Below are 25,660 nucleotides of genomic sequence, written 5' to 3'. Positions count from 1 at the left end.
AGCTAATCAAACACCAGGAGGCTGTCGGCATTGATTATTGATGCACCCAACTGGCATGTTGCTTCCCTTTCCACCCAAATTTTTGGTCTCTATTTTATATGAATTCCTGAAGATCTGAGCGCATATTTATTTTTAACACTGCACAATTTAAACATAATTTTCATTTGTAGATTATACTGGAGCAAACAGGGACTCCTCTGCTGCTTTAGTCATAGTGATCACTGATGTGGAAACATTGGATAGATTTTGAAGCAGCCCCACTGGCAGCTTTCCACTCATGGCTTTTGAAAGACAGAACAAACTGCTGTCGCCTCCCCGTGAGTTTAAGCTGGTAAAGTATACTGCACCAATCATCTCTGAAGTGAAGCACATCTCTTTGACACGGGATTGGGACGTGCCTACGGGAGGGATGGCTCTGTGAAGATGTGGTAGAGAGGCTGCGAGCTGTGGTTGCCATGAGGGGACTAAGGCCAGTGCTTCTGTGCATGCCCTTGGCTCTGCTGGTCCTGCAAGGTCGGAGCTTTGAGCTGCAGGATACCATTCATGCACTGATAGAGGAGAATATTCACCTTCATGACCGGCTGGAGAACCTAACCCAAGCCCTCAGGGAACTCAAACGGATGCTGTGGCATCACTCGAATGGTACTGAGTTTTCTTTACATGTTTTTTCTTTCAATGTTTGTCCTTCATATTTTTGTCTCTTATTCTGATTATTGCATTGCATTGTCATTGCACACTAGTACACACATGACATGAGAATGTGCAAATAAAACCTTTAAATTAAACTGAAAAACAGCACTTTATTTTCTGGTTCCGCAGAATTTATTCTGAAGACACAGGATCTGTAATATATGCTCTCTAGCGCATTGTGGGATCACTATTGGAATGCATATTAGTTTTATGGAATGTTATGTTTTTTCAGTCCCCAAGGTCAAAACAGCTGCCTGCTTTCCTTTCATTTCCCTTACTCTCATTTCCTGTTTGTGTCCTGTCTGTTTTCTCTTAATCCTCTCCATGCTGTCTTTATTCATTTATGTTCTCATGTAGCTTTCTCATTCTAGTTATTTGACCTCACCCGGAGGACTAATAATTTGTTCATGATATTTGTGTTATGATTAATCCAGACCCAGATCACCATGAACACCACGGACATCACAATGAGGATATCCAGCATCTGTGGGATGAATGGTCAGAACACGGTGTGTATCATGTCACGCTTGTCTCTTCAGCTGACCAAAACATTTCAAAGCTCCAAACAGATTTACTGTATCGAGCGTGCAAGTTGTGTCAGAGCCCATACCATTAGTTGGCATCGATTTCAGGGCTCATGCAAGCTGCAGATAGGCTCACAGGTCATGTAGCACCAGAGGGATAATGAAATGTTAATCAACTCTGCCACAAATGAGCCTGCTAGCAGCACACAAATGATAGATTAAAGGGACAGTTCATCTCAATATGAAAAATACATATTTTTCCTCTTACCTGTAGTACTGTTTATCAAGCTTGTCAGGCCATATCGTGCATTTAGCTCCTTTAAAGGGACAGTTCAACCCAAAATAAAAAATACACATTTTTTTCTCTTACCTGTGGTGCTACTTATGAATCTAAATTGTTCTTGTGTGAGTTGCAGAGTGTTGGAGATATCGGTCGTAGAGATGTCTGCCTTCTCTCCAGTATAATGGAACTAGATGGCACTCTGCTTGTGGTGCTCAAAACGCCAAAAAATACATTTGAAAAAAGCAAACAGGAATGTCTCTTTCCAGAAATCATGACCCGGTTACTCAAGATAATCCACAGACTTTGCTGTGAGCAGTTTCATGTAGGAACTATTTTATTCTACCAAACTACACCCACCAATCGTATTTCCGAGCTGAAGGAAGAGTGCATCTACTCATGGAGGAGAGGCTCAGGCTCTTGACAGGGTGAGATGTAAACAGTGGTGTCCTGAGCTGTGACGTTAGCTAGCACAGTGATGCTAGGTGAGCTAGTGGTTGATGCATACTTCTTTCGACACGGTGACTGGCCGTTTTCACAGCAGAAAAGCACAGGTGTATTCCATTTAGGGGAGGACCTGGTATCGTGCATGTAGGCTCACTGAAATAGCTTACTGGCACACTTAATGGAATTGAGCCATTGCTAATGTTATCAGTTTCACCTGTGATTTTCCTGCTGTGACAAGACAAAATGTCTGCTGTGAAAAAGGTCGGCAGAAAAAAAATAGTTCCTACATGAAACTGCTCACAACAAGGTCTGTGGGTTATCTTGAGTAACCAGGTCATGATTTGTGGAAAGACTTGAGTTTTTCAAATGTATTTTTTGGCGCTTTGAGCACCACAAGCTGAGTGCCATCTAGTTCCATTATATTAGATAGAAGGTAGACATCTCTACAGCTGATATCTCCAACACTCAGCAACTCACACAAGAACAATTTAGATTCATAAGTAGCACCACAGGTAAGAGAAAAAATGTGTATTTTTTATTTTGGGTTGAACTGTCCCTTTAAAGGAGCTCAATGCACGATATGGCCTGATTATATTTCTCCTCCTGGCAGGCATCAGTGCAGAAACCCACCTTCTGTTGGAGCATGCTTTTTGTGGACATGACCTACATGACTCAGCTGTTCCCCTCCATGAAGAAACAACCCTCCTGCTGCTGACGTTATCCTGCCTCACTCTGCTGCTGATGAGATATTTCTAGGCTACATTAGCCTGGTGTCCACTGAACAGCTACACAGAACTTTATCTGCTGTGGTGTCGGCCAGTTTTTCATACAAAGTTATTATCTTGTGGTCAATGGCGATGAGTGCGCACTATGCTGTGTAATTTGCAGTAGTGGGTTTTGATATGATTCCAGCGATTAGCTCTAGCCCCGAGAGTGACCATTAAGTGGAAAGGACTGGATGAGTCAACCTATCCACAATCTGTGTTAGATGAATAACATCTGCAGGATTTATTGAACTGGAAAGGAGCCTGTTGATGCTGGTGTTTCATCAGAGGAAGCTGAATTACAGCAGGTTAAAACTGGTGACTCCTCTTATTACTTCCATTGTGGTTATGTGGGTAACTTTATCACCTTTTTGTTGATATAATAGTAATTAGAATAGATTAATTACATAATCTACTCAAATTTTGGCTCCTCAGTGGACTAAAAAATGTAATTTTGTCCAAATTTTTAGATATAAACAAATAAAACTGTTATTTTTACTATTATTTTTACATAATTATGACTTCTTATTTTAACTGTTCAGCTATAAACACTGAGAAACATACAATAGTTTGGATTCCTTGAAAATAATCATGGGTATAGACCTTTTTTCACAGCAGACATTTTTACTTGTAAAAAGCACAGGTTTAGCCAATAACCTTAAGGAGGGCTCTGTCTCAGCAGTTAACATTAATTACACCTGTATTAAATATGTAAATATTTGTATTAATCTGTGCTGATCTGCGAATACAATAAATGTCTACTAATATAATGCAGCCCAAATGTGTTTAAACTTTGATCACACACATCACATGAAAAATGAACATTTAAGCTTAATTCGTGTACTGTCTTTGGCCGATGGGGGACAGCAGAAGGAGCTGTAAACAAAGCACTGACAGTTATAACCTTATAAAGTTTTTATGGTGAATGCGTCAGCAAGAAGTTGCGTGTAAACATCTAGCACAGACGCAGCAACATGGGCACTCATTTAGAGTCATGTTTCCAGCCACCCAACAAAAAAATATTCTTAGCTTTGCTCCTGAGGGAAATATCTGGCTCTGTAGCTGGTAAATGTTCCACTATGTTCACCAGCTAGTTTCTAAAATTGCCTGTCTGCTGTTCGGTGCTGTGCAGGTAGTGTTTGTTTGCTTTTTTGGCTGAAAACTCGGCTGGAAATGAGATTAATGAGAGCAGAAAACCAAAACAATGAGCTTTAAGAAGCTAAAATGCTCAGTGGAGCTGATGGTAAATGCAGAGCTGGGGACTGTGGGTTCATTAACATGAGCGACTCCTTTCACATTAGTCTAAAGGCCTTCACATACTCCGCAAGAACAGAGAAATTTGTTCTCTCGCAGGGCTGCAAGAAAAGAATGTTGTTGTTTTTTTTTTCTTGCAGCCCTGGTTTGGGAGTTCTTGCAGCTTGTTCTTGACACATCATCTGGGCAGAACTTTTTTCTTGTGTGGTGTCCGAGAACTATTGTGTGATTGGTCAGAAATTTGAAGTGGACATTGTTAATGCAGAAAAGCGTGTGTGACGTATGCGGCACTGGGAGGGGCCTATGAGGGCTTCCCAGGAGTTCTGCACTTGAGTTTCTCTTTAAGTATGAAAAAAGAACAAATTTCTCTGTTCTTGCGGAGTATGTACAGGGCTTTAATCAATCGATCCACTGTTACCATTAAAATACTGAGTAGTGCTTTAATATTTCTGAGATCCTCCTTCTTATTTCATCATCTATCATCCCTACCTTGGAAGAGAAAATACAACAGGCAGTGAGTCCAAACATTTCTTTATTTTCCCACTATCTGAAATGGTACAGGACATATAAAAGTTATAAAATTAACTAAAAGTCAGTTTGGGCTGCAGGATTTGTACTCTACAGAGTGAAACACATTTAAGACAATGAAGATGCACGTGAAACAAAACAAGGAATGTGTTTAAACACAACAAATAAATAGTCAACAGTCACAGCTCAAACAAAACACTTAGAACCTAACATCTAAATCATTCTCACTGTGTATAACAGGTCCTTGATATTAATAATGGCTAGAATTTACTTTAATCATTACAACTTATGTTTACCATGGATCGATGTCATTAAGAAAGTCACTGAGCTGTGATGTTTTGTGTGCATTTACTTTTGGTTATGCGTCACTGCTGGTTGTATGTTGCTGTGTGAGTAGTTAACATGGCAATCCTGGCTCAGTCCGTCATCACTACGGGGGTCCACATACATAAAAATCATCTATAGTCCATGCAGACTGTGTTTGCGTGTTTCCAAAGCATATGGTGCATGTTAGATATTATGGCTCTAGTCTATATCGAGGTCGGAGTCCTCATCACTCACAGTGTTCTGAATGATGGCTCCATTGCGAACCGTCTTCTGGACGATGGGGGCCTTGTCAGGCAGCATGCCGTACTCCTGCAGCAGGGCCTCGACATCTACAGCAAAGAAGTCTTCCCCGAGCTGGTCTGTGACTCTCACAAAGTTGCCGATCAGGTCTCCTCCTTTGTAAACAAGCAGAGCGGGCAGAGCGCTGTCTCTGAACAGTGCACTGGTGCTGATGGCCGAGCTGCGTACGCTGCAGAACTTGACAAGCGGGTATTCCTGAGCCAGACACATGAGGCTGCCGCTCATGGCCTCACAGCCAGGGATGTCCGGCTCGTAGATGTGGATCATGACCAGTGTGCTTTTGTCCTCCTTGTCCAAAGCCTCAAGGAAGTCCTCTCCGCTATTGAGCTCATAGACCTGTGCAAAGCGTTTGCCGCGGCAGAGCTGGCGCCGCATCTCTTCAATGCGCTGCATGCGGTAATGCTGGAGGAAGTCTTCGTCATCCTCTTCTTCCTGGAGCATGTTGTATTCTTGCATGGTCATCTTTAGAGTAGACAAAAACAAAAATGCATAAAGTTTGTAAAAGGAACTATGTAATGTTTTAAGAAATTTGCTTTCTTGCCAAGAACTAGGTTTGCAGAATGATTCTGCCCTAAAAAGTGTGTTGTAAATTTGACTCTACACCCAGATGATGATTAGCTTTGCTTAGCACAAAGACTGGAAATGGGGGTAAACGGCGTGCCTACGGTAGCTCCACCCAAAGGTAACAAAATCCAGCTATAGACATCCAAAGCTCACTACATAACATATTATATCTTGTTTGTTTTATCAGAACAAAAGCATAAAAAAGCCAATTCAACATTTAACATGGGTTATGTGTTGAACTATTTCCCGGCCAGGACCAACTGTCACGCAACCAGCAGAGACTCAAGGAAGTTGCCGGTCCCAGCCAAGAAATAACCCAAAACAAAACCCATAAGAAAGTGAATTGCCATTTAACAAATGAAACTCTCTCTCACAGTCTCCACTTCTTTACCAGATACTTTGATGAATCCAATCTTTATCCTGGACTGTTAAATTGTTCTAAATTGGCAAATTATAACTCTATGAATTGGATAAACTTGTTTTAAGGACACAAGATAGTATGTCTATGTGTCAGATATTTGACGGGTGCATAAGTGCAAGTTGAAAAAGTGTGTCAAACTTACTTTGCCTTTGATTTTTTCCTGCAGCTCTTTCTGTTTCTCTTTGTCTTTTTCCGTGTCGAGGTCAGAGCGGCAGGTCATCGACAGCTTCTTGATCAGTCTTTCCATCTCTTTCTTCTGCTCTTGTTTCTGCTCCACCTCCAGCTGCTTGTACTTCCTCCAGTCATTGATGACACCCTTTGGTCCTAAAAGAGAGAATAGCCAGTGTCACTGTCATTGTGAATCCTAAACAAATGTACTCGCAGTCTTCTTATTAGGACAGTATTTTACTTAATGTGTGTTTGCTTGTATTGGTACCTGTGTTGACAGCACTTCCATCGGCGCTGTAGTCTATCTCAGGCTCATTGACGTCAGCATTCCGGATGGTTTTGTTCTCCCCTTCCTCATCCTCGTTGTCGCTACCTTCGTCCTCGCTGCTGCTGTAGTAGTACTGCAGCTTCTCTCCCAGAATCTTGTCATCCAGAGTCGTCATGACAACGGCTGACAATGGCTCACCTGAGGCCAACAGTTAGATAAGGCATCGGTGCAACTCACTGATACAACTTTGTACAAAACACAATGCCCTGATGAATGCTTTCATATGAAATGGGATCATTATTAAGATGACAGAGCTCATCCTTCATCTTTAAGCTGTATGCAGAGGGTAAGTCTATATGGCCCAGTCTTAAATTCACAGACTGTATTTGAATAAGCACGCTAACCTCCATTTTGTTGGGTCATTTGACTAATAATTTGTAAAAGCATTGCAGTTGGCAGTAACACAACACTGCCATCATTTGCTTTATAATCAAAGCCTCATTGACAAAAACCTCTCCAGATTAATAACAGTATTATCACACAACAGTGAGGCAGATCACATCAAGTCAGTGGAGCAGAATAATCCAGACTGACAGCCATCCAAGCTGTCACAGGTCGGACTGAAAGGGCTCATTTCAAAAATAGGACATCTACACTATACATAGCTTATATTAAGTGTGTCAACAACACTTGGGCTGCCTGAGAGGCTTTTAATGATGCACTGAGCCGTACGTAAGCCAGCTCGTGTACGCAGATGGAGAGACAACGAGGCAGACACCACGGATAAATCCCTCTCACTTTTGACAGTGGTCAGGCACCAACATGGATAACAATATAATGCCAGACTACAGCTCCTTTGTCTAATACTGTGGCCATTATGTGACGATACATGACAATATCTTTCCACCGCCTATGAATAACATGTCTTCAACATATGTAAACAGTAGGAGCGAAGGCCTACAGCCAACACCTTGCTAACCAAATTGTCTGTGAATCCCTGGAGAAGTGACAGCTACCATAGCTAACTCAGCTAGCCTCCGTTAGCAAGCTCTGAACTGTTATTGTTATTTCATTAACTATCTAAGCGCGTGTGGAAAGAGGATAGCGACAATCCAATTAGCTTCATTATTAAGTAGGACACGGGCTAAACCGGTATGTGCAGCTAGTGTCTGTGAAAGTGAGCTAGGTGAGCGTTAGCCAGCGGAGCTAGCCTCTCTTCCACGGACTTCCTGTGTCCACCAGTAAACATTAAGTTAGCTAAACATAAACCGAGTGTAGACTGACTACACTTCTCATTCAGTATACACCGCTACAAGCGGATAAAAATATCAATTATCTATGAATAGCTGATTTCGATCTTACCTGTGTATGACCAGCTCACGTTAGTAAGATACCACCAGCTCCCACTGCCCACTCCAGCTAATCTGCTAACGTTAGCTCAGCTGTCGCAAACCACTCTCCCGGAATATGATGCCTTCAAGGTTCCCGAAAATGTCGTAATTATGAAGTGCAAGCGCAAAGCGTCAATAATCAGTGGCCAACATTTGCACTCAATTTTTTAGTTAGTATCATAATAACTAATCCACATCTAGAATGTTAAGTTTTCAGATATTGCAACCAAATTAATTGTTGAGGTGGAGGGTGTGGCCATGCGAGTTTGTTTTTTTTTTGCTTTGTTTATTTGTCTTTTTTTTTTGTTCTTTTTTGTTTGTTTTCTGCTGATTTTTATTTTGTCTCCTTTTGTTGTGGTGAGTAGAAGTACAAGCTCAATGTACTGTTAATTGATTCTTAATTAACATCCTCATTATGTACGTGTGGTACTGGTCTGTATGTCTTTTTTCCTCATGGCACACTTTAAAAGGTGATAAACAAACACATAAACATATACGTATATGAGACGTGACGTGAATGTGTCTGTATGTACTGTATATATGTTGCTTATCTAATTACCTATTGTGCTCTGTTGCCTCTTGTCAAATGTGTAATCAGTTGTAAATTTTAATTACTGCCTTTTAATTGCATTTGTGCTTTGGCAACACATGTTAAATGTAATGCCAATAAAGCCCATTGAATTGAACTGAATAGATAGGTTTATGAGGTGGTCGTGGTGTAAAGCTGTACTTTACTGAGAGTACTTTAAGGCAACACGACACCACGGTTTATCCGGGTTCCTCCCACTGATGTATAAAACGTCGGAAGATGCTGGATGCGTTATTATGCAGTTCCCACCTTCACCACTAGAGGACAACATGACTATTACATAATGCTTAGTACTACTTGTACTACAACTGTTACATCCGCTGCTGACAGGCTCAGAGTTGCCAAGTGAAACATTTTGACTTATTATGTTACATTACATATTTTCCACAAAAGGTACCATGATACCAATTATATAATTAGACAGTCACTCTCCCTTTTGTTAATACCAGTGACTACATTTTGTAAATAATCTGCAAAGACAGCACACATGTAAGACCTTGTAAGATCTTGTTAAAAGGTGTCTGTGGATTTATGTGTATTTTCTGGCTGGTCCATCACATGCCTAATCACATGTATCCTGATATACCCAAAAGTTCTAAAACACAAGGTAACCAGGCTTCACCTTTATGTGTCTTGCTGTAAAAAGTTTAACTGTGAAAACCTACACCCTGCTGTGGGCTGAGTCTTTCTTGTGTTCCCATCAGTATTCAGCTTCAAGCCAAAAGAAACAGGATTCACCAGAAGCAGTGAGTGAGAGGTGGAAGTGGGAATGCAGAGGTATAAAACAATGGATAGTCAAAACAAAGATTTTAATCACTAAAACTTTAAATTAATGGACAATAACCCACATAGTGTCTATAGTTTTATTTTAATTAATGGTTATATTATATTGCAATCACTTCTTTCAAAATAAATCTACAGACAGTACATACTTTATTTTACTGGACAGTGAACAAGACTGCATTTCAGTCTTCAGGCACAAAGCATTTAACAAAACAATGTAATGTTTATGTTCTCACTGATGTGTTCATGTGTTAGAGTGTGAGCAGGTTAAGGAAGAGGCAAGTTTTCATACTGAGCCCTGAGTCCTGTATGATTCTCCAGTGCTGTTCAAACAACCTTTACTGTGTGTTCTCCACACGGGCATCTTCAGCACGTGTTTGTTTTCTTAGCAGCTGCCTCTTTTACATTCATATAGTGAGCTCAAATCACAACCACCTGGCGTCTGCAAAGACTCAGAGCTCATCGGTCCTTACTGCACTGTCATCGTTCCCTCTGTGCTCCTCTTTTGGTACTCTAAACGCCACATAAGGACACGTCCTGGTGTTCAGACAGACCAGCTTCTTCAGTGTGGCAGAGTTCACTATGTCAAAGCCCACTTTACCGCCAAAGGTGCTGGGTTTCCAGTACTCTGGAGAACATATGGGGTTTCCCAGTAGGCCTTTAAGGGAGAAGGGGGCACCCATCTCCACCATGCTCTCTCCAAATATGGCCCCCTGTCGTGTTTTCTCCAACATCAGAGCAGGATAAAACTCAAGAGCATCAATGTCACCGTACATTTCTTCAAGCTCACGCGCTATCTCCTCATTATCTGCAAAAGGACATCACGAGTATTGCACAGTTAATAAAAGTATCCACAATACAATGCGTTAAGGTCTAATCTATAACCGGTTAGCCATGCCTGTAGCATGACGCTAGGTATCCATTGCTAACCTTCAGGGGATGGCAATGGAAAACATCCTAATAGCAATCAATAACAGTCTATGAGAAAATGCCTTTAAGGAAGCCATTAAGGAAGAATGTGAGCTTGTAAAAGTTGAAAATCGCATGCTTTGAATTGCACGTCATGTTGTGTGGTCTCTACACAGACCTGCTTTTCTTACCAGTGAATTGTCTGAACGATGTGTACGGCTTGAGGTTAAAGCGCTTCCTGTACTCGTTAAAGGGCTGCAAGCGGAGTTGGCGGGACTCCTTTATGGTCCCCACAGCCACTTTGGTCACCACAGCGTTGATGTTATGACCACCACCAATCTGTTGACAAAGATTTGACAATTAAATATCTAATATAAAAAAGACATTATTCAAAATACAAAATGAATGGTGATTTTAAAATCAGTGAGACGCTGCGTTTATTTAGAATGTTTTAAATGGAAGATTAATACATAATTAAAATATTCAAAGGTATGCTATGCACATTTGTTGGTTACTGTTTGTGCACACACTCGCCTGCAGAAGTTAAATCACAAGCCAACCCAAGATTCACTCTCTTTTGGCATTTCTTCTCGTTCTATTTGTGTTTTTTGGCGCTGTGTGCCTGCTGCTTACGCTCTGGCACCTGGCCGCAACCTTTTTATAGAGCCCTAACTTCACCTCAAAGCACTGTGGGGGCACACGCCCATAAACATCCTAAGCACAGAAAGTAAGAGGAAAACAATACAGGCACACGGCAGAGTCTCCGCAGATAAATACACCGCCACACACAGAGAGTGGGGTCATAAGTGATGATTGAAAGGGATTACCTCTGAGTGAGTCTATACACACATCATGCATCATTACTTTAAATGTTCAACATGAAACATGCATAAAGCAAACATTAAAATGTATGTCGAAATGACATAACCCGTTTTCACATATGCACACTTCAAATCTGTGATTTTAAAAGTTGGTATCCTGTAAGAAGGATTTTCCTGGATTTTTACGTGTTATTTGATACAGACATGAAGTGTGAATGCCAAAAACCACTACATGGATACTTGAAGCCAGTAACACTGCAGATTATATCCCATAGTTATACCTAACTAAGAGTTAGTTGTAACTATGGGAACTTCCAAACAACTGTACTAGATTTAATGTAATTATTTCTTCATGTTTCTGATGTTGCATCGTCTGTGGTCTGTTACCTGGCCAGCCGTTTGCCGAGAGAAGGCGTCCACCAACTTCTCAATGCCGTAGTGTGTGAGAACAGAAGTGTTGAAGAGGAACTGCGTGTACGACAGTTCATCTCCGTTTATAAGGAAGGTGTCCGGCATCAAGGGGTGCCAGTGGTAGAGCTGGCTGAACTCCAGAGCGATGCGGTTTCCGTACTGGAAGTTGGAGTTAAACAGCAGAGCGGGATCAAACTTCAGCTGCAGCAGGTATCCGCTGAGGTGCTGCACATACTCCTCTATCACGATTTTTATTGTCTCACCTGAGGGCAGACAGATTATGATTAAGTCACCCTTCCCGATACTTCCCGAGCCATGACTGAACAGCTCCAAGTTGACGTCAGTAAAGTTATCATCCTTAAGTTTATGTGTGGGCGGGAGTGGAGGTGGGGTTGCTGACATCTTAACGATTGACATCAAACATCAAGTACACCAGCACGAGACAAACGGAACAAAAAAGAGTAATATAAAAAAATGTAAATGCATTAACAGATAGTTTAATGAGAAGATAAACACCACTCTCATATCATGCCAGATATTAGTCTGGCTCACAGGATGTCAGGGATACCTAACTTGCTTTGCCCAGGGGCCACTTTTGCAAATGACAGGAGGACAGGGGCCAGTCGCAGCAGCCAAGCACAGGTTAGATGTATACAAGGGAGTTCCTAGGATTTGAGGACATGTGGGACTCTGTCGGGGGGTCTGGGGGATTCTCTGGATTTTTTTTTTTTTTTGAAAATAAACAATCTCTATTTTGATGCCTTTTTATTCAAGTACGAAAAAGTCCACTAATCGGAAGATCAGCGGTTTGATCCCCGGCTCCTCCAGTCTGCATGTCAAAGTATCTCTGAGCAAGTTACTGAACCCCAAACTGTTCCCGATGATGCTTCCATCGGTGTGTGAGTGTGTTTAAACTGAGTAGCAGGTGACACCTTGTATGGCAGCCTCGGCCACCAGTGTGTGAATGTGTGTGTGAATGGATGAATGTGACTCGTGTAAAAAGCGCTTTGAGGTCGGATGACTAGAAAGGTGCTATACAAGTGCAGGTCCATTTACTATTTACCACATGAAACAAGTCTTGCATGGCCGGATCCATCTCCACACTTTGTTACAGTGTGCCTGAAACAACCTCAGAGCTAGTAACCTGCACAATTTAACATCTTCTAATGTTTTATGTGGTATTTCCTCTGGCAGAGATTTAGCTATTTTATTGCTACTGCTCACTTAACCACTAAAACAAGTTCCCTACCAACATTTTTTTGTAAGGGCACCATCGGAACATCAAGGGCTTAGTGCCACCCGAGGCAACTGTGATTGGTTCCAAGAAATACAAACAATCTAGCACGTTTTTTCCCCTTTAAGTGAAGTTATGATGACTTCAGCCATCCCTCAGATCTGGCACAGCAGGAGGTAAGTGTGGCCATGTGAGACTAGTCAAATATAAACCGACAGTCAGGGGTCGGTTAGCTTAGCTTAGCATAAAATTTGAAAACTGGGAGAAGAGCGTGTCTGGCTCCGGCTAAATGTAAAATATATTTGCCTACCATCCCTGTGAGGCTCATACGTGAACATGTTACATCTTTGTGCAACAGCCAAAGTGAAAAAGTTACAGTAAAGTACAGGGGTAATATGCTCGACTATTTCTTGGCAGAGTGGAGTGCTTTCCCGGAGACTTGTTGGCACTAGGAAGACACCAGCAACCACAAGAGAGTCCAGAAAGTAAGACAAGAAGTTGGACGAGAAATAGTCCAGCAACAAATGAGACATAAGGTTTGAATTTGTGAGCTTTAGACAGAGGAAAAGCTAGCTGTTTCCCCCTGCTTCCAGTCTTTGTGCTAAGCTATGCTAACCAGCTGCTGGCGGTTGCCTTATATTTACCACACAGACATGGGAGTGGTATCTATCTTTTCATCTAGTCAAGTTATTTCCCAAAATGTTCCTATTCCTTTAAATTTCTGTCCAGCTCACCAATGATAATGAAGCGTGTGGTCTGGAAAAGCTGCTCATCGTCCCAGGTGGGATGCTCTGCCTTCAGGATGTCACAAACTCGGTTATGCTCCCTCAGCCAGAGCGTGGCATACATCCCCAAACCAGGGAGGAGTCCAAACACTTCCTGACCAATAGCCATCTGAGCCTCAGGAGGGATCCCAGGAGGGTAGCTCATCCTAATGGGTGCCTTAGCTACAGTTGGAGGGTACATCTCTCCATCAACTAACTAATGGGAAAAACAGTAATTAATGAATATGCATTAAACTCAATACAAACCTCTCCACTTTATCTGACAGTATACCACACTTCACATTCCTGCAGCAACATGTTATGTCAAAAAAGCCCTACAGCAGATGAAGTGAAATGATAAATTATTGACAGTACTGCTAGTGAGCAACAGATTTGACTGGAAACAACACAATGGTGATTTACTTTTGGAATATAAAGTAAACATTCCGATCTTGATCAGAATGTTGAGATTCCTTGTTGTGCATCATGTTTCCTCTGTTCACAGATTTGATTCTTTCACCTGATACTTGAGTTTTCCGTCTTTGTGAAGCCTGAGTTGAAGCTGACGTTCCAGGTTGTCTCCATAAATGTGCCCTGCATCCACCTGCATGTGTCACGGGACAGGACAAAACACGGAGTGAGAGAATGAGAGCAAAGCAAGAAAGCAAAGTTGTTAAACGACAAAAACAAAATATAATTGTAGCCAAATTGTGGGAGGCTTTTTCTACTGCAGCAACACTGAAATCATTGTCTCTCTGTCCTTGACCTCATCTCCTCACTTAAAAATATAAATTCCCCAAAGCAACCACAACCCCAACGTCTTATTCAAGGAATTCTCAAGCAAGACAAGTGCTTTTCAAATAAAGTCTGCTATCCCTATATATATGGACAAAAGCTGTAACTGGACTAACCCCATGCGCTAGAGCCTTAGTGAAGCCCACACCCATGCGATTGTAGGTCTTAAAGAACTGGTGGGTGAAGTGCTGTGCGAAGAAGGCGAACATGAGATTGGTGCCCTGGGGGTCGGGCCTGAACGTCCTCCTCTTCAGCAGCCTCTCAACCAGCAGCTCAGGGTCAGGCAGCCCAGCCATGCCTGTAGAGAAACACCACAGTGTCAAACGCAGCACAGGGCAAAACACAGATACACCCCGCCTCTAGTCATAATACCGAAATAGAGCATCTGTGAACACCGCACTGATAGAGTTAACACATCGCTGCAATTCTGAACTGTCCAAGGTCAATAATCTGCACGCATATCTCTGTGGTGAACTGTTTGACTTGAGCTGGAACAACACTGGGAAAAAGACATGTTCTGCGTTAGATATTATGGATACTGTCACATTTTTGCACCTCCTAATGAAATATAATGTAAAAAATATGCAGTGGTGGAAAGTACATTTACTCAAGTACCACACTTTAGTTTAGTTTTTAGGTTACTTACTTATTTTAGGTAAATACAATACATAGGTTTTGGTACAGATATCGAAACCACACATTTATCAATACCTAGATAAAACATAAGTGAGTGGCTGACCTTTGACCCCCAGAGGTGTGGGGCAGTCCTCTGGCACTGGGGGCAGCAGCCGAGTGTAGTAGCTCAGATTATAGTAGGACTCCCAGCTGAGGTAGCTATATTTTGAGTTGTAGGTTGGAGGGCTGGGTATTAAGTTGGACCTCACTGTTCATTCAAAAGAACAGTTATTAGATACATTGAAAATATGACAGCCATGAATTCTTATTTTTTTTAATGAATGAATAGCTGACTCTGGACCTGTTAGAACCACCCGCATGAGGACGTCCCGTAGGAAGGTGCAGTTGATGATATCCCAGAGCCAGTGGAAATGAGTGAGAATGTAATGCACCACATCTGGGCTGGGTTTGAGGAACTGACGCACCCTGGTCCAAAACTCCGCTGCGGTGGGAGGACAAATGAAAAAAACAACCTTGTTCTTACGGGAAGTCGAAGAGGCTTGGAATTCAAAGTGGAAATTTGCACATGGATAACAAAGTCATTATGTCACAGTTCATGAGGATACTCAGCAGTCTTGGCCTTGGTCTTACAGCATGATTCCAGACCTCTGAATAACCACCCACATCTCTGACTTGCTCAGCAACTCAGTGAATGAAGTTACACAAAATGGCATTTTAGTCTGATCAGTTTTAATATCTTTGTGATACGGCTGGCTCCATTAAAGATCAATATTAACTGATATGATAAAGGTCTTGCTTTATTACTTTATCTTGGCCCCCTGTGTCAATATCTGGTTTCAAAACATTCATTGTTTCAGTTTTGTGCTCATTTGTTGAATTTCTAAATCAGTTTTTGTTTAATTAAATTGGCATTAATTTGGAGTGGTGTTTCTGACCACCTGACAAATATACAGTAGTCCAGTGTTTAACTCTCTTTAAAGGGATAGTTCACCAAAATATCAAGTTCACATATTTCACCTATTACCTGTTGTACTATTTATTAGTCTACATTTTTTGAAAGTGGGTTGCTGAGTGACACAGATAACGGCCGTAGAGATCTTTGCTTTCTCTTGAATACAATGAAACTAGATGGCACTCGGCTTGTGGTGCTCAAAGCGCCAAAAATAAATGAATGAATAAATAAATAAAGATTTGAAAAACTCAACAGCAAGTCTCTTTTCAGAAATCATGACCAGGATACTGAAGATAATCCACAGACCTTGTTGTGAGCAGTTTCATGTAGGAACTATTTTCTTTGTACCAAACTACACCTGCCGACCATATCAACGCTGCATCTACTGCTAGTTCACCTAGCACCACCGAGCTAGGTATCGTTAAAGCACAGCCAAGGACGCCATTAATGTTTACATCTCACACTGTCACAAGCACAAGCCTCTTGTCCCTGAGCAGATGCACGCTTCCTTCTGAGCGGTAATATGGTTGGTGGGTGAAGTTCGCTAAAGAGAAAATAGGTCCTACATGAAACTGCTCACAACAAGGTCTGTGGATTATCTTGAGTAACGTGGTCATGATTTCTAGAAAGAGACATTACTTTTCATTTTGTTTCAAATGTACTTTTTTTTGCACTTGTGGCACCACAGGCCGTGTGCCCTCATGTTCCATTATAATGGAGAGAAGGCAGACATCTCTTCATCCGATAGCTCCAACACTCTGCAACTTACACCAAAACAATCTACACTGATAAACAGCTCAGCAGGTAAGAGGAAATATATGTATTTTTTATTTTGGCGTAAACTGTCACTTTAAACTCTGTTTTTGGTCTCTACCAACTCTTGAGGGAAACATCTGGCTCTTTAGCTGCTAAATGCTCCACTGTGTTCGCTAGTCTGCTAGTCACCAGCTACACTTTGTCTGTCTGCTGTTTGGGGAACTTGATTCACATCCTCAGTGTTTCTAAAATCCCGAAGCTCCGTAAAGCTGTTTCTAAGTTAATTCTGTTTGTGTAACATGAATTTCATGTGTGGCTACTCTACCTTAAGTAGGAAACAAAAGTATTATTTTAGGTAAATGTTATCATTCAATCACATTTCCCCATTTACTGTTTGACTTTGCTTGCCTTTCCCTTCCCTTCCCCCTCCACTCTGTCTTTTTTTCTCTCTGCACAATCAAAGCGATGGTTAATTGTTATTATGAGCATGATGCAACTACATAACTGTCAGCCAAATACATCACATCCAATTAGGGACTACAATGTGTGAGGTTTCCTTGTTAATGAGAAGCAGAGCAGCAGAGTTAGTTGGTGGTTCAGTAACGAGATCAGCCGAAGCAGCTTTGACGCAGCTGGTGTCTTTCTGGCATTTGCTCCTGTTCCTTCAATTTTTCCAAATATTTGGGTCTAGACGAGAAGTCCTAACTCTCTGAGCCAGGAGTTGTGTTACACTATTTCCTGACTTGACAACAACATGAAACAGCCTTTTTCATGAGCCCACCATCTAATCCTTTCCGTCCATGTACGAGGGAATAACAGAATATTTCAAATTCTTTGAAACTGCAATAATGAGGGAGGATATGAGAACTGGTCTCATGTGGATAAATAGACTCACGGACAGTGCAGTTTTCTCCGCTGTAGCCGGTACGAGTGCAGTCACACTCATACTTGTCCTCGCCATACCTTACACACACACCCGAGTGCTGACAGGGTAAATAACAGCATGGGTTCACTGTGGAAAACAAGAAGAGCAGCTCATGTCAAAACCCGTGAGAAACACTTACATAAACGTACTGTATATATGACGCCGTGACACTGTGAGATCAAATATTGACTTGACACGGTTACTTCCTGCACGGTGATTCAGTTCCTACCCAAAAACATCTGTCGTAGCAAAGATTGGATTACCCCTTGTGCCTGGTTGACATAGAGTCCAGGGGAAAAACATTTGGTTATCTTTATTCCCCTGTTTCCGGCAGCAATCGGCTGCTATCTGTAGACTGATATTTAATCGACAGATCTTCTCAGTCAGAAATCAAATAAACCTATATCCCAAAATGTTAAACTATTTAAGAGAAAAAATAATATAAAATCTGGAATTCTTAAAGGGATAGTTCACCCCAAAATCAAAATTCATATTTTTCCTCTTACCTGTAGTGCTGTTTATCAGTGTAGATTGTTTTGGTGTGAGTTGCCGAGTCTTGGAGATATCAGCTATCTCTTTAATATAATGGAACTAGACATCACTCAGCTTGTGGTGCTCAAAGCGCCAAAAAACAATACATTTGCAAAACTCAACAGTAAAGTGTCTTTCCATAAATCATGACCCGTTTACTCAAGAAAATACACACTCCATATTGTAAGCAGTCTCATGTAGGAAGTATTTTCTTTCGACCGAACCACACCCACCAACCATATTACTGCATTGGAGGAAGCATCCATTTACTGCTAGCTCACACCTAGCACCACTGAGCTAGCTAACGTTACAGCTCAAATGAGGTGGATGCCAATGTTTACATCTCACGCTGTCACAAGCACGAGCCTCTTGTCTGTGAGTAGATGCACACTTCCTTCTGAGCTACGATACAATTGGTAGGTGTAGTTTGGTAGAAAGAAAATAGTTCCTGCATGAAACTGCTCACAACAAGGTCTGTGGATAATCTTAAGTAATGTGGTCATGATTTCTGGAAAGAGACATTGCTGATGAGTTTTTCAAATGTACTTTTTTGGTGTTTTGAGCACCACAAGCTGAGCGCCATCTAGTTCCATTATATTTGAGAGAAGGCAAACATCTGTACGGCTGGTATCTCCAACACTTGGCAGCTCACACCAAAACAATCTACACTGATAAACAGTGCTACACATAAGACAAAAAAATGTATTTTTGGGTGAACTGTTCCTTTAAAATGGAATGTTAAACCCAAATTTACAACTACACAGATGTAACAAAGACTGGACTATGACTATCTGTAAATGATGTGTAGTTAAGTTTATATTTGTGTAATTGAATAACAATCCAAACCAATAAATGTGGGAAAAGAAAAGTTTTGGCTAATAATGAAAAGGCCTTTGTTCTTGCACAGAGAACCAGAGGGAGGATTTTGGGGGGGGGGGGTTGTCTAGCAGATGCATTGACAAGATAAAACAAGCACATATGCGGGTTTTAGTACGAGAAATTAAACCTCGTAAATTACAGCATGATAACAGATAAGGCTGTTTACATCACACATTCTTTTATCCTACGATTTACGCACGGATTACTACAAGTTCATAATATTATAGCTATACAGCTATAAAACATCCAGGTAAAGGGCAAGCTCTTCTGACATTATATACACTTACCCGCACATGCAAAAACATGCCTCTCCCTGCCCACGCAGCCCCCATCCCTGTCTCCTGGCAGCACACCCAACATCTCAGCCACCTCATTTGACTGCTATGTAAACTACATGTGCCTTACGTGATTTCACAGGTCACACTTACCTCAAACCTCACACGTAACAGGAAAATTCAAGTATTGCACCATAAATTTGAATGAACCACTGCCTCAACAATTTACATGTAAAACGTTTTTCCTCCCGTGACTCAATCTTTCTCTGAACCCTCGAGTGCAACAATGACACAGCATCTCATTCAGAAATTGTAAGGCTTGGCAGTACATAAAAAAAACCAAATGACAGGAAAAAGGTGCTGAAACTTTTTGTTGATGCGTATGAGAGCTGATACAGTTGGCCTGAGGGCAGGATGGTATAATGTGCCAAGCTTCCTGCCTGGCCTGTGGGGGCTACATGTTTGGCATAGGGCCAACAGGTCAGGCAGGAAAAGTCTGTCTGGGGAGAAGTACATGCATCCATCCAGGGTCATGAGTCTGTCAGTGCTGAGTCTTGAAACCGTATCTTTCAGGGAACTAGGAGAGCAAATAATCCTTTCGTTTGATGTTAAACAAGTTAAAGGCATAGTTCAGATTTTTTGAAGTGTAGTTACCCGTAGTGTATTACATACAGCAGATCTCAGCTGGCATGAAAAGGAGTCAGAAAAAAGAAGCTAAACCATGTACTGCTGTGGAGTAGTCAGTAACAAAACACATTTTCGCCACCTGACAAAGTCCTACAAAATCAGTATGAGATTAAGTGTATGCTATACTGAGAATATTTTCACTGCTTTACCTTGCCTTCAGACAGTAATTTCCAACGAGGATCTGAAGCCATTATATCGTTACCTTCAAAGCCAGACTCCATTAGGAAAAACAGTGATTTAACATTGCAGAACACAGGAGCTGCTGGTCTAAAGCTGCCTTGAACAGTTAGTTTGTTTGTGTTACTGTGTGACTTTGGCGTTTAAAAGTGTTCACTCAGTTTCCCCAAAGTCACACAATAACAGAAACTAACTAACTGATTGAGGCAGTGGTAACCAGTAGCACATATGTTCAGCAAGCTAAAATTACTGTTTTTGTCAATGGGATCTGGTGGCACAGATGGGGAACTGGCGCAATGAATAGCTTGCCAATTGAAACTGTCTGTCTGACGGCAAGGTAAAGCAGAGCAAATACTCCCAATATAGCAAACACTTAAACTGTTTGCGATGTTTTTTAAGGGGCTAAAATACATTTTGTCGTGGACCCCTCCACAGCAGTAGTTTTGTGTCAGTACTCCTGCTGCTTCTCCAAACTGGGGGCATGCAGACAGAAATATATTATATGTTATATACTGACTATGGATAAGTGACTCATACAACCCCACTTCAAAAAATCCGAACTATCCCTTTAATATGAATATGAAAAATCCACAATTAGGATGCTACCTTTTCCATATTGTTATTAATTTGAGAAGGAACAAAAAGAAAAATAAGGTGCAACATATTTTTGTCATATTATTTTTCTTGGCAGTGACTCTTCAGTTGATGGATTATATGACTGTACCAGGATCAGGCCTGTCAGGACCTGTCTTTGTTATCAGGGTTACCAGAATGTCTGAAGACCTACAGACAGCTTATCCCGGGGTTCAGGAAGACCTGATAAAACCTCAGGAAAACACACGCTGGCACGCACATTGATTCACACCGTGTTAAACATATGTTTCCTGCATATGACCAGTCAGCCTCTAAAGCAAACACCCAGACTAACATATATCACAATGCAAGCATAACACCCTGTCCAACCCCGCTGACCTCTCACTTACCTGTGTTGGAGGTAACCTCATCTCCGCGGCATGCAGGCTCCTGCAACAGCAAAAGCAGAGCGCAAACTGATCCTAGGACAGAGGCTGTAGAAAAACAATCTGAAATCAATCTGTGTTTGAGGAAGGGAAAGGTAAAGCAGCAACACAAGCAACAATCAGACATACTTACATCTCATTACAGCAGCCTCAGTTCAGGAGAATTTCATTCCAACTCATAAAACTGTGAGAAGAGTGTAGAGAAACATCCAGGGTAGGTTCAGAGAGTTGTGAGGAGGAGAGGCAGCTGCCGGCAGACACAGAGGGGGAGTATGAGAGCAGCAGGAGCAGCAGTCCAACAGGTTAACTCCTGTGTGTGTGTGTGTGTGTGTGTGTGTGTGTGTGCTGCAGCCCCGCCGCACTGCGCCTTTACCTGCTGTCACACGGAAAAAGGGAAAGTGGGACGGAGGCTTCAGCCCAGTGCGGGGCGACTTACACTTCTTTATCGACCCCTGCTGGCGCACAGGCCTCACTGCAACTGCGTGCTTTATACATGTCTCCTTCCCTTGACTACCTAATGACTTTGACAGGACATACATTTTGGAGGATATTATGGGATAGGATGAAAGCATAGCCTACAAGCCACAGCCAGCATAGAAAATACTATTTAATTAATGTCATATATTGGTTTGTTTAAAACAGGGACAGTGTGCAATAAATATATTGCAGCAGATATAGCACAATACATATTTTCATCTGCTTCCCCTGGGCTTGTACAGAATGCTCATTAAAACAACATGGAAATTGTACATTCAACATTAATAAATACACCTGTAGGACACATTAGTGCATATACATTAAAGGAATAGTTCACCCCAAAATAAAAAATACATATTGTCCCTCTTAACCGTAGTGTTATTCATCAGTCTAGATTGTTTTGGTGTGAGTTGCTGAGTGTTGGAGATATCGGTCGTAGAGATGTCTGCCTTCTCTCCAATATAATGGAACTAGATGGCGCTCAGCTTGTGGTGCTCAAAGCGCCAAAATAATATATTTGAAAAACTCAACAGCAATGTCTCTTTCCAGAAATCATGACCTGGTTACTCAAGATAATCCACAGACCTTGTTGTGAGCAATTTCATGTAGGAACTATTTTCTTTCTACCAAACTACATCTGCCAATAGTATCACCATGCAGAAGGAAACGTGCATCTACTCATGGACAAGAGGCTTGTGCTCAAGAGAGCATGAGATGTAAACATTAATGGTGTCCTTCTCAGCTGAGCTGTAACATTTGCTAGCTTAGTGATGTTAGATGAGTTAGCAGTACCACCTGTTTGATGACATGGCTGGCAGGTGTAGTTCAGTATGCACAGACCTCGTTGTGAACAGTTTCATAAAGAGAAATATTTTCAGTCAACTGAACTGCACCTGACAACTGTATCACCATGCAGAAGGAAGCGTACATTTACTTATGGATGAGAGGCTCGTGCTTGTGCTCAGCTGAGCTGTAACGTTAGCTAGCCCAGTGGTGCTAGGTGTGAGCTAGCAGTAAATTGATGCCTCCTTAAATGCAGCAATATGGTTGATGAGTGTAGTTCAGTAGCAAGAAAATAGCTCCTACATGAAACCGCTCACAACAAGGTCTGTGGATTATCTTGAGTAACTGGGTCATTATTTCTAGAAAGAGACATTGATGTAGAGTTTTTCAAATTTATGTTATGCTGCTTTGAGCACCACAAGCTGAGTGATGTCTAGTTCCATTATATTAAAGAGAAGGCAGACATCTCTATAGCTGATATCTCCAAGACTCGGCAACTCACACCAAAACAATCTACACTGATAAACAGCACTACAGGTAGGAGGAAAAAAAAAATTATTCAAGGTGAACTGCCCCTTAAAGAGAGACATATCAGATTTTAATGTCAACAGGACTGTCTGTATTTCTATCATTTCTAACCATGACTTTTCAAGTAAATGTAATACACTTTCTAATAGGGAAAGAATTCCAATGTGGTTGCTGTAATCAAAAAAGCAGTTGGCGCAAATTTTGTTGCGCAATATTTATATAACAGTCTCCACTTGCTGATGATCCTGTTTGTCTTATGTCACCATGAACTGAATCATTTGTTGAAGGGGTGGGGGAGCTAAACCATGCAGTATCTTATGAAGTAAACAACAAAAAACATTCTTGGCTCAATAAGTTGAATTTTTTATACAACATATTCATTTTCCAGGAAAGATAGTTTGACTTTTTGCAGTAGGGAACACATAGCTGTAAATAGTTTAAAATGTATAATGGCTGAATTCCATTTAGCTGCTTAAGTTTCAGGGTCCTGGTATTTTCCATGCTGGTTCAAATGTCTTAGTGGGACACTTTTATAGGTTTTCAACAGCTAATGTTCTCCTACAACCAAAGCTCATTGCCTTTTTGGCCAGCCTCTGAGCTGCACACCTTAGTTGTAATGTTTACTTTACATGTTACTTTAGACACTGAGTTTACATAGGAGGAAACAGCACCAGCACAGGTCACAAGGTCAGAGCAGAGGAGGTCAGTCAGGACTCCGTGGATGTTACAGTGAAATGACATCAACTCTGAACTTGGAGTAAAGAAAGCCTAGAGGAGGTGGTGTTGCTTTGTAGTAGTAGTCTCATTCTGCAATATTTGGGTGTTTGTGCTGTAAAATGCTTCCTCAACATGAAGTTAAGGGCGCATGCAAAACTGGGTACGCATACTGTAAACAGGGAAACACATATAGTATGTGTAAATTAAATTATGTTAAAGAACTGGAGACAAAAAATGTACATGTAAGGCTGAAAAAAATTAAGTAGCAAGTGAAACTGGCAGACGTGCAGCTTTACAAGGTAAAAACAACAACAGTATATCACAGGGGTGGAAAGCATCTTGGCAGTGCAGAGGAGAAACCCTGTGGCAGTACCAAGATTCATGTTGAGAAATACTGTTGCTGTGAAATGCTCTCAGGCTTATCTGCGATTGACGCCACACTCTGCCTCTGCAGCGTCAGGTTGCAGATCATGTTAGACTTGCCAGATGCACCAACAGATAAACCAGCCACATGTGCTGACAGTGCAGAGGCAGGTACTGCGGAGAAATGAGAAAAACACAGCTTAATATACTCTTCCAGTTTATTGAAAAAGACTTAACTGTTACCTGCTGTGCTTTAGAACAAAACTTTTCACAAAGTCTTAGAACCGGTCTCAGGATGTGGATATTTCAAAGACTCAAATGTCTCTGTGCTCTTCTTTGATGCACGTTAAGGGTCTCTATCCTGCTGGGAAATTAATCTCCTGCCTCAACAATGTCAGCTTGAATCTCGAGGCAGGCCTCTGCAGCATAAATCTTTACTTTTCTTTTGTCAATGTGGAGTGGATCCCCCAAATTCCCACAGGCAAACATTTCCACCACCTTTGACTGCTGGTTTCCCTCACCGTGGCACTGTTTGACTCATTTGTAAACAGACTTTCTTCCAGTCGTCATCTAAGAAATCTCAATATTGTTTGGGCTCCTGCTAAATATTTAGACTTGTTTTGTGGTTAAAGTCGTTTGGAAAACTGTGGCTCTGCCTTTAAAGCTACAGATTGCAGTTCATCTTCCAGCTGCACTTATTTTCTAAGAAAAGAAGCTTGCCAGAAGTTCGGAACAGCTTGACAGTTCACCTGAGGCCACTGGGTGGATTATGAAACAATGGGCCCCTGGGTACGGACATGCAGAAGCCCCCACCACCTCTCCGACAAGGGAGCAAGACAAACAGGCTTTATAGTCGTTAAGCCTTTTTTGTTGTTGTTTTGCGTCTCTTTGGAGTCGATACACATCTCTCGAAGCTTTTGTCTCATTGCAGTCATTTTAAGTCTCTTTGTAGTTGTTTTTTGTCTGTCAGTGGCCATTTTGAATCTCGTTGTAGTCCTTTTGTGCCCCTTTTTGTGGTTAATGTATTTTTGTGTCTCTTTTCATCTCTTCATAGTTGTTTTGTCTCCCTTTGTGATAATTTTGAGTCTCTTCCATTTCGGTACCTGTCTTTTTGAATGATATTTTGCAGGTGAAGGTGGCCCCTGACACCTTGGGTCCCTGTGCTTGTACCTGGTAAGCCTGTTCAGTAATCCATCCATGCTAAGGTCCTATTAAAGTATCTGTATCTGATACTTTGGGCCCCTGGGCTCGTGCGTGGTAGGCCCGTTCAGTCACAAATTTGTGCTGAGGCCCTTGAAGTGTCTGTATGTTGCAGGCTCCTTGATTCAGACTCCCCTCAGTCTGCAGCCACAGCAGGGCAGAGTCCTCTGGGTCTTGATGCTGTTGTGTTTAAAGGTCAAATGCTGGCTAAAAGCAAACCAGAGCTGTATCCACTCTTAGCTTAATGCACTCAAACTTTTAAGGGGTATTAGTGTTTTGGTGTATTGTAGTGTGTAGATTGTGGTTTATCAATCAATCAATCAATTTTATTTATAAAGCCCAATATCACAAATCACAATTTGCCTCACAGGGCTTTACAGCATACGACATCCCTCTGTCCTTATGACTCTGAAAAAAAAAACCGGTAGAAACCTCAGGAAGAGCAACTGAGGAGGGATCCCTCTTCCAGGACGGACAGACGTGCAATAGATGTCGTACAGAACAGATAAGCATAATAAATTAA

General features: G+C 41.6%; 1 protein-coding gene across 1 annotated transcript; it reads right to left on the bottom strand.

The window, feature by feature from the left end:
- Positions 1-4,473: 4,473 nt before the first annotated feature.
- pdcl (phosducin-like) lies at positions 4,474-21,371 on the bottom strand. The gene is made up of 15 exons (XM_050053787.1): positions 21,203-21,371; positions 21,034-21,117; positions 17,472-17,588; positions 15,209-15,349; positions 14,972-15,115; positions 14,349-14,530; positions 13,958-14,041; positions 13,408-13,654; positions 11,416-11,702; positions 10,399-10,546; positions 9,758-10,106; positions 8,765-8,772; positions 6,536-6,733; positions 6,242-6,423; positions 4,474-5,576 (listed from the first exon to the last, which is right to left on the bottom strand). Exons 1-15 carry the CDS (start codon positions 21,207-21,209, stop codon positions 5,013-5,015), a joined length of 2,742 nt encoding a protein of 913 aa, XP_049909744.1. The 5' UTR covers positions 21,210-21,371; the 3' UTR covers positions 4,474-5,012.
- Positions 21,372-25,660: the final 4,289 nt, after the last annotated feature.

This window comes from Epinephelus moara, chromosome 9, assembly GCF_006386435.1.
Source record: "Epinephelus moara isolate mb chromosome 9, YSFRI_EMoa_1.0, whole genome shotgun sequence".
Taxonomy (NCBI): domain Eukaryota; kingdom Metazoa; phylum Chordata; class Actinopteri; order Perciformes; family Serranidae; genus Epinephelus; species Epinephelus moara.
Note: the sequence above shows the minus strand (reverse complement) of the source record. Positions and strands in the feature narration are given on the sequence as shown.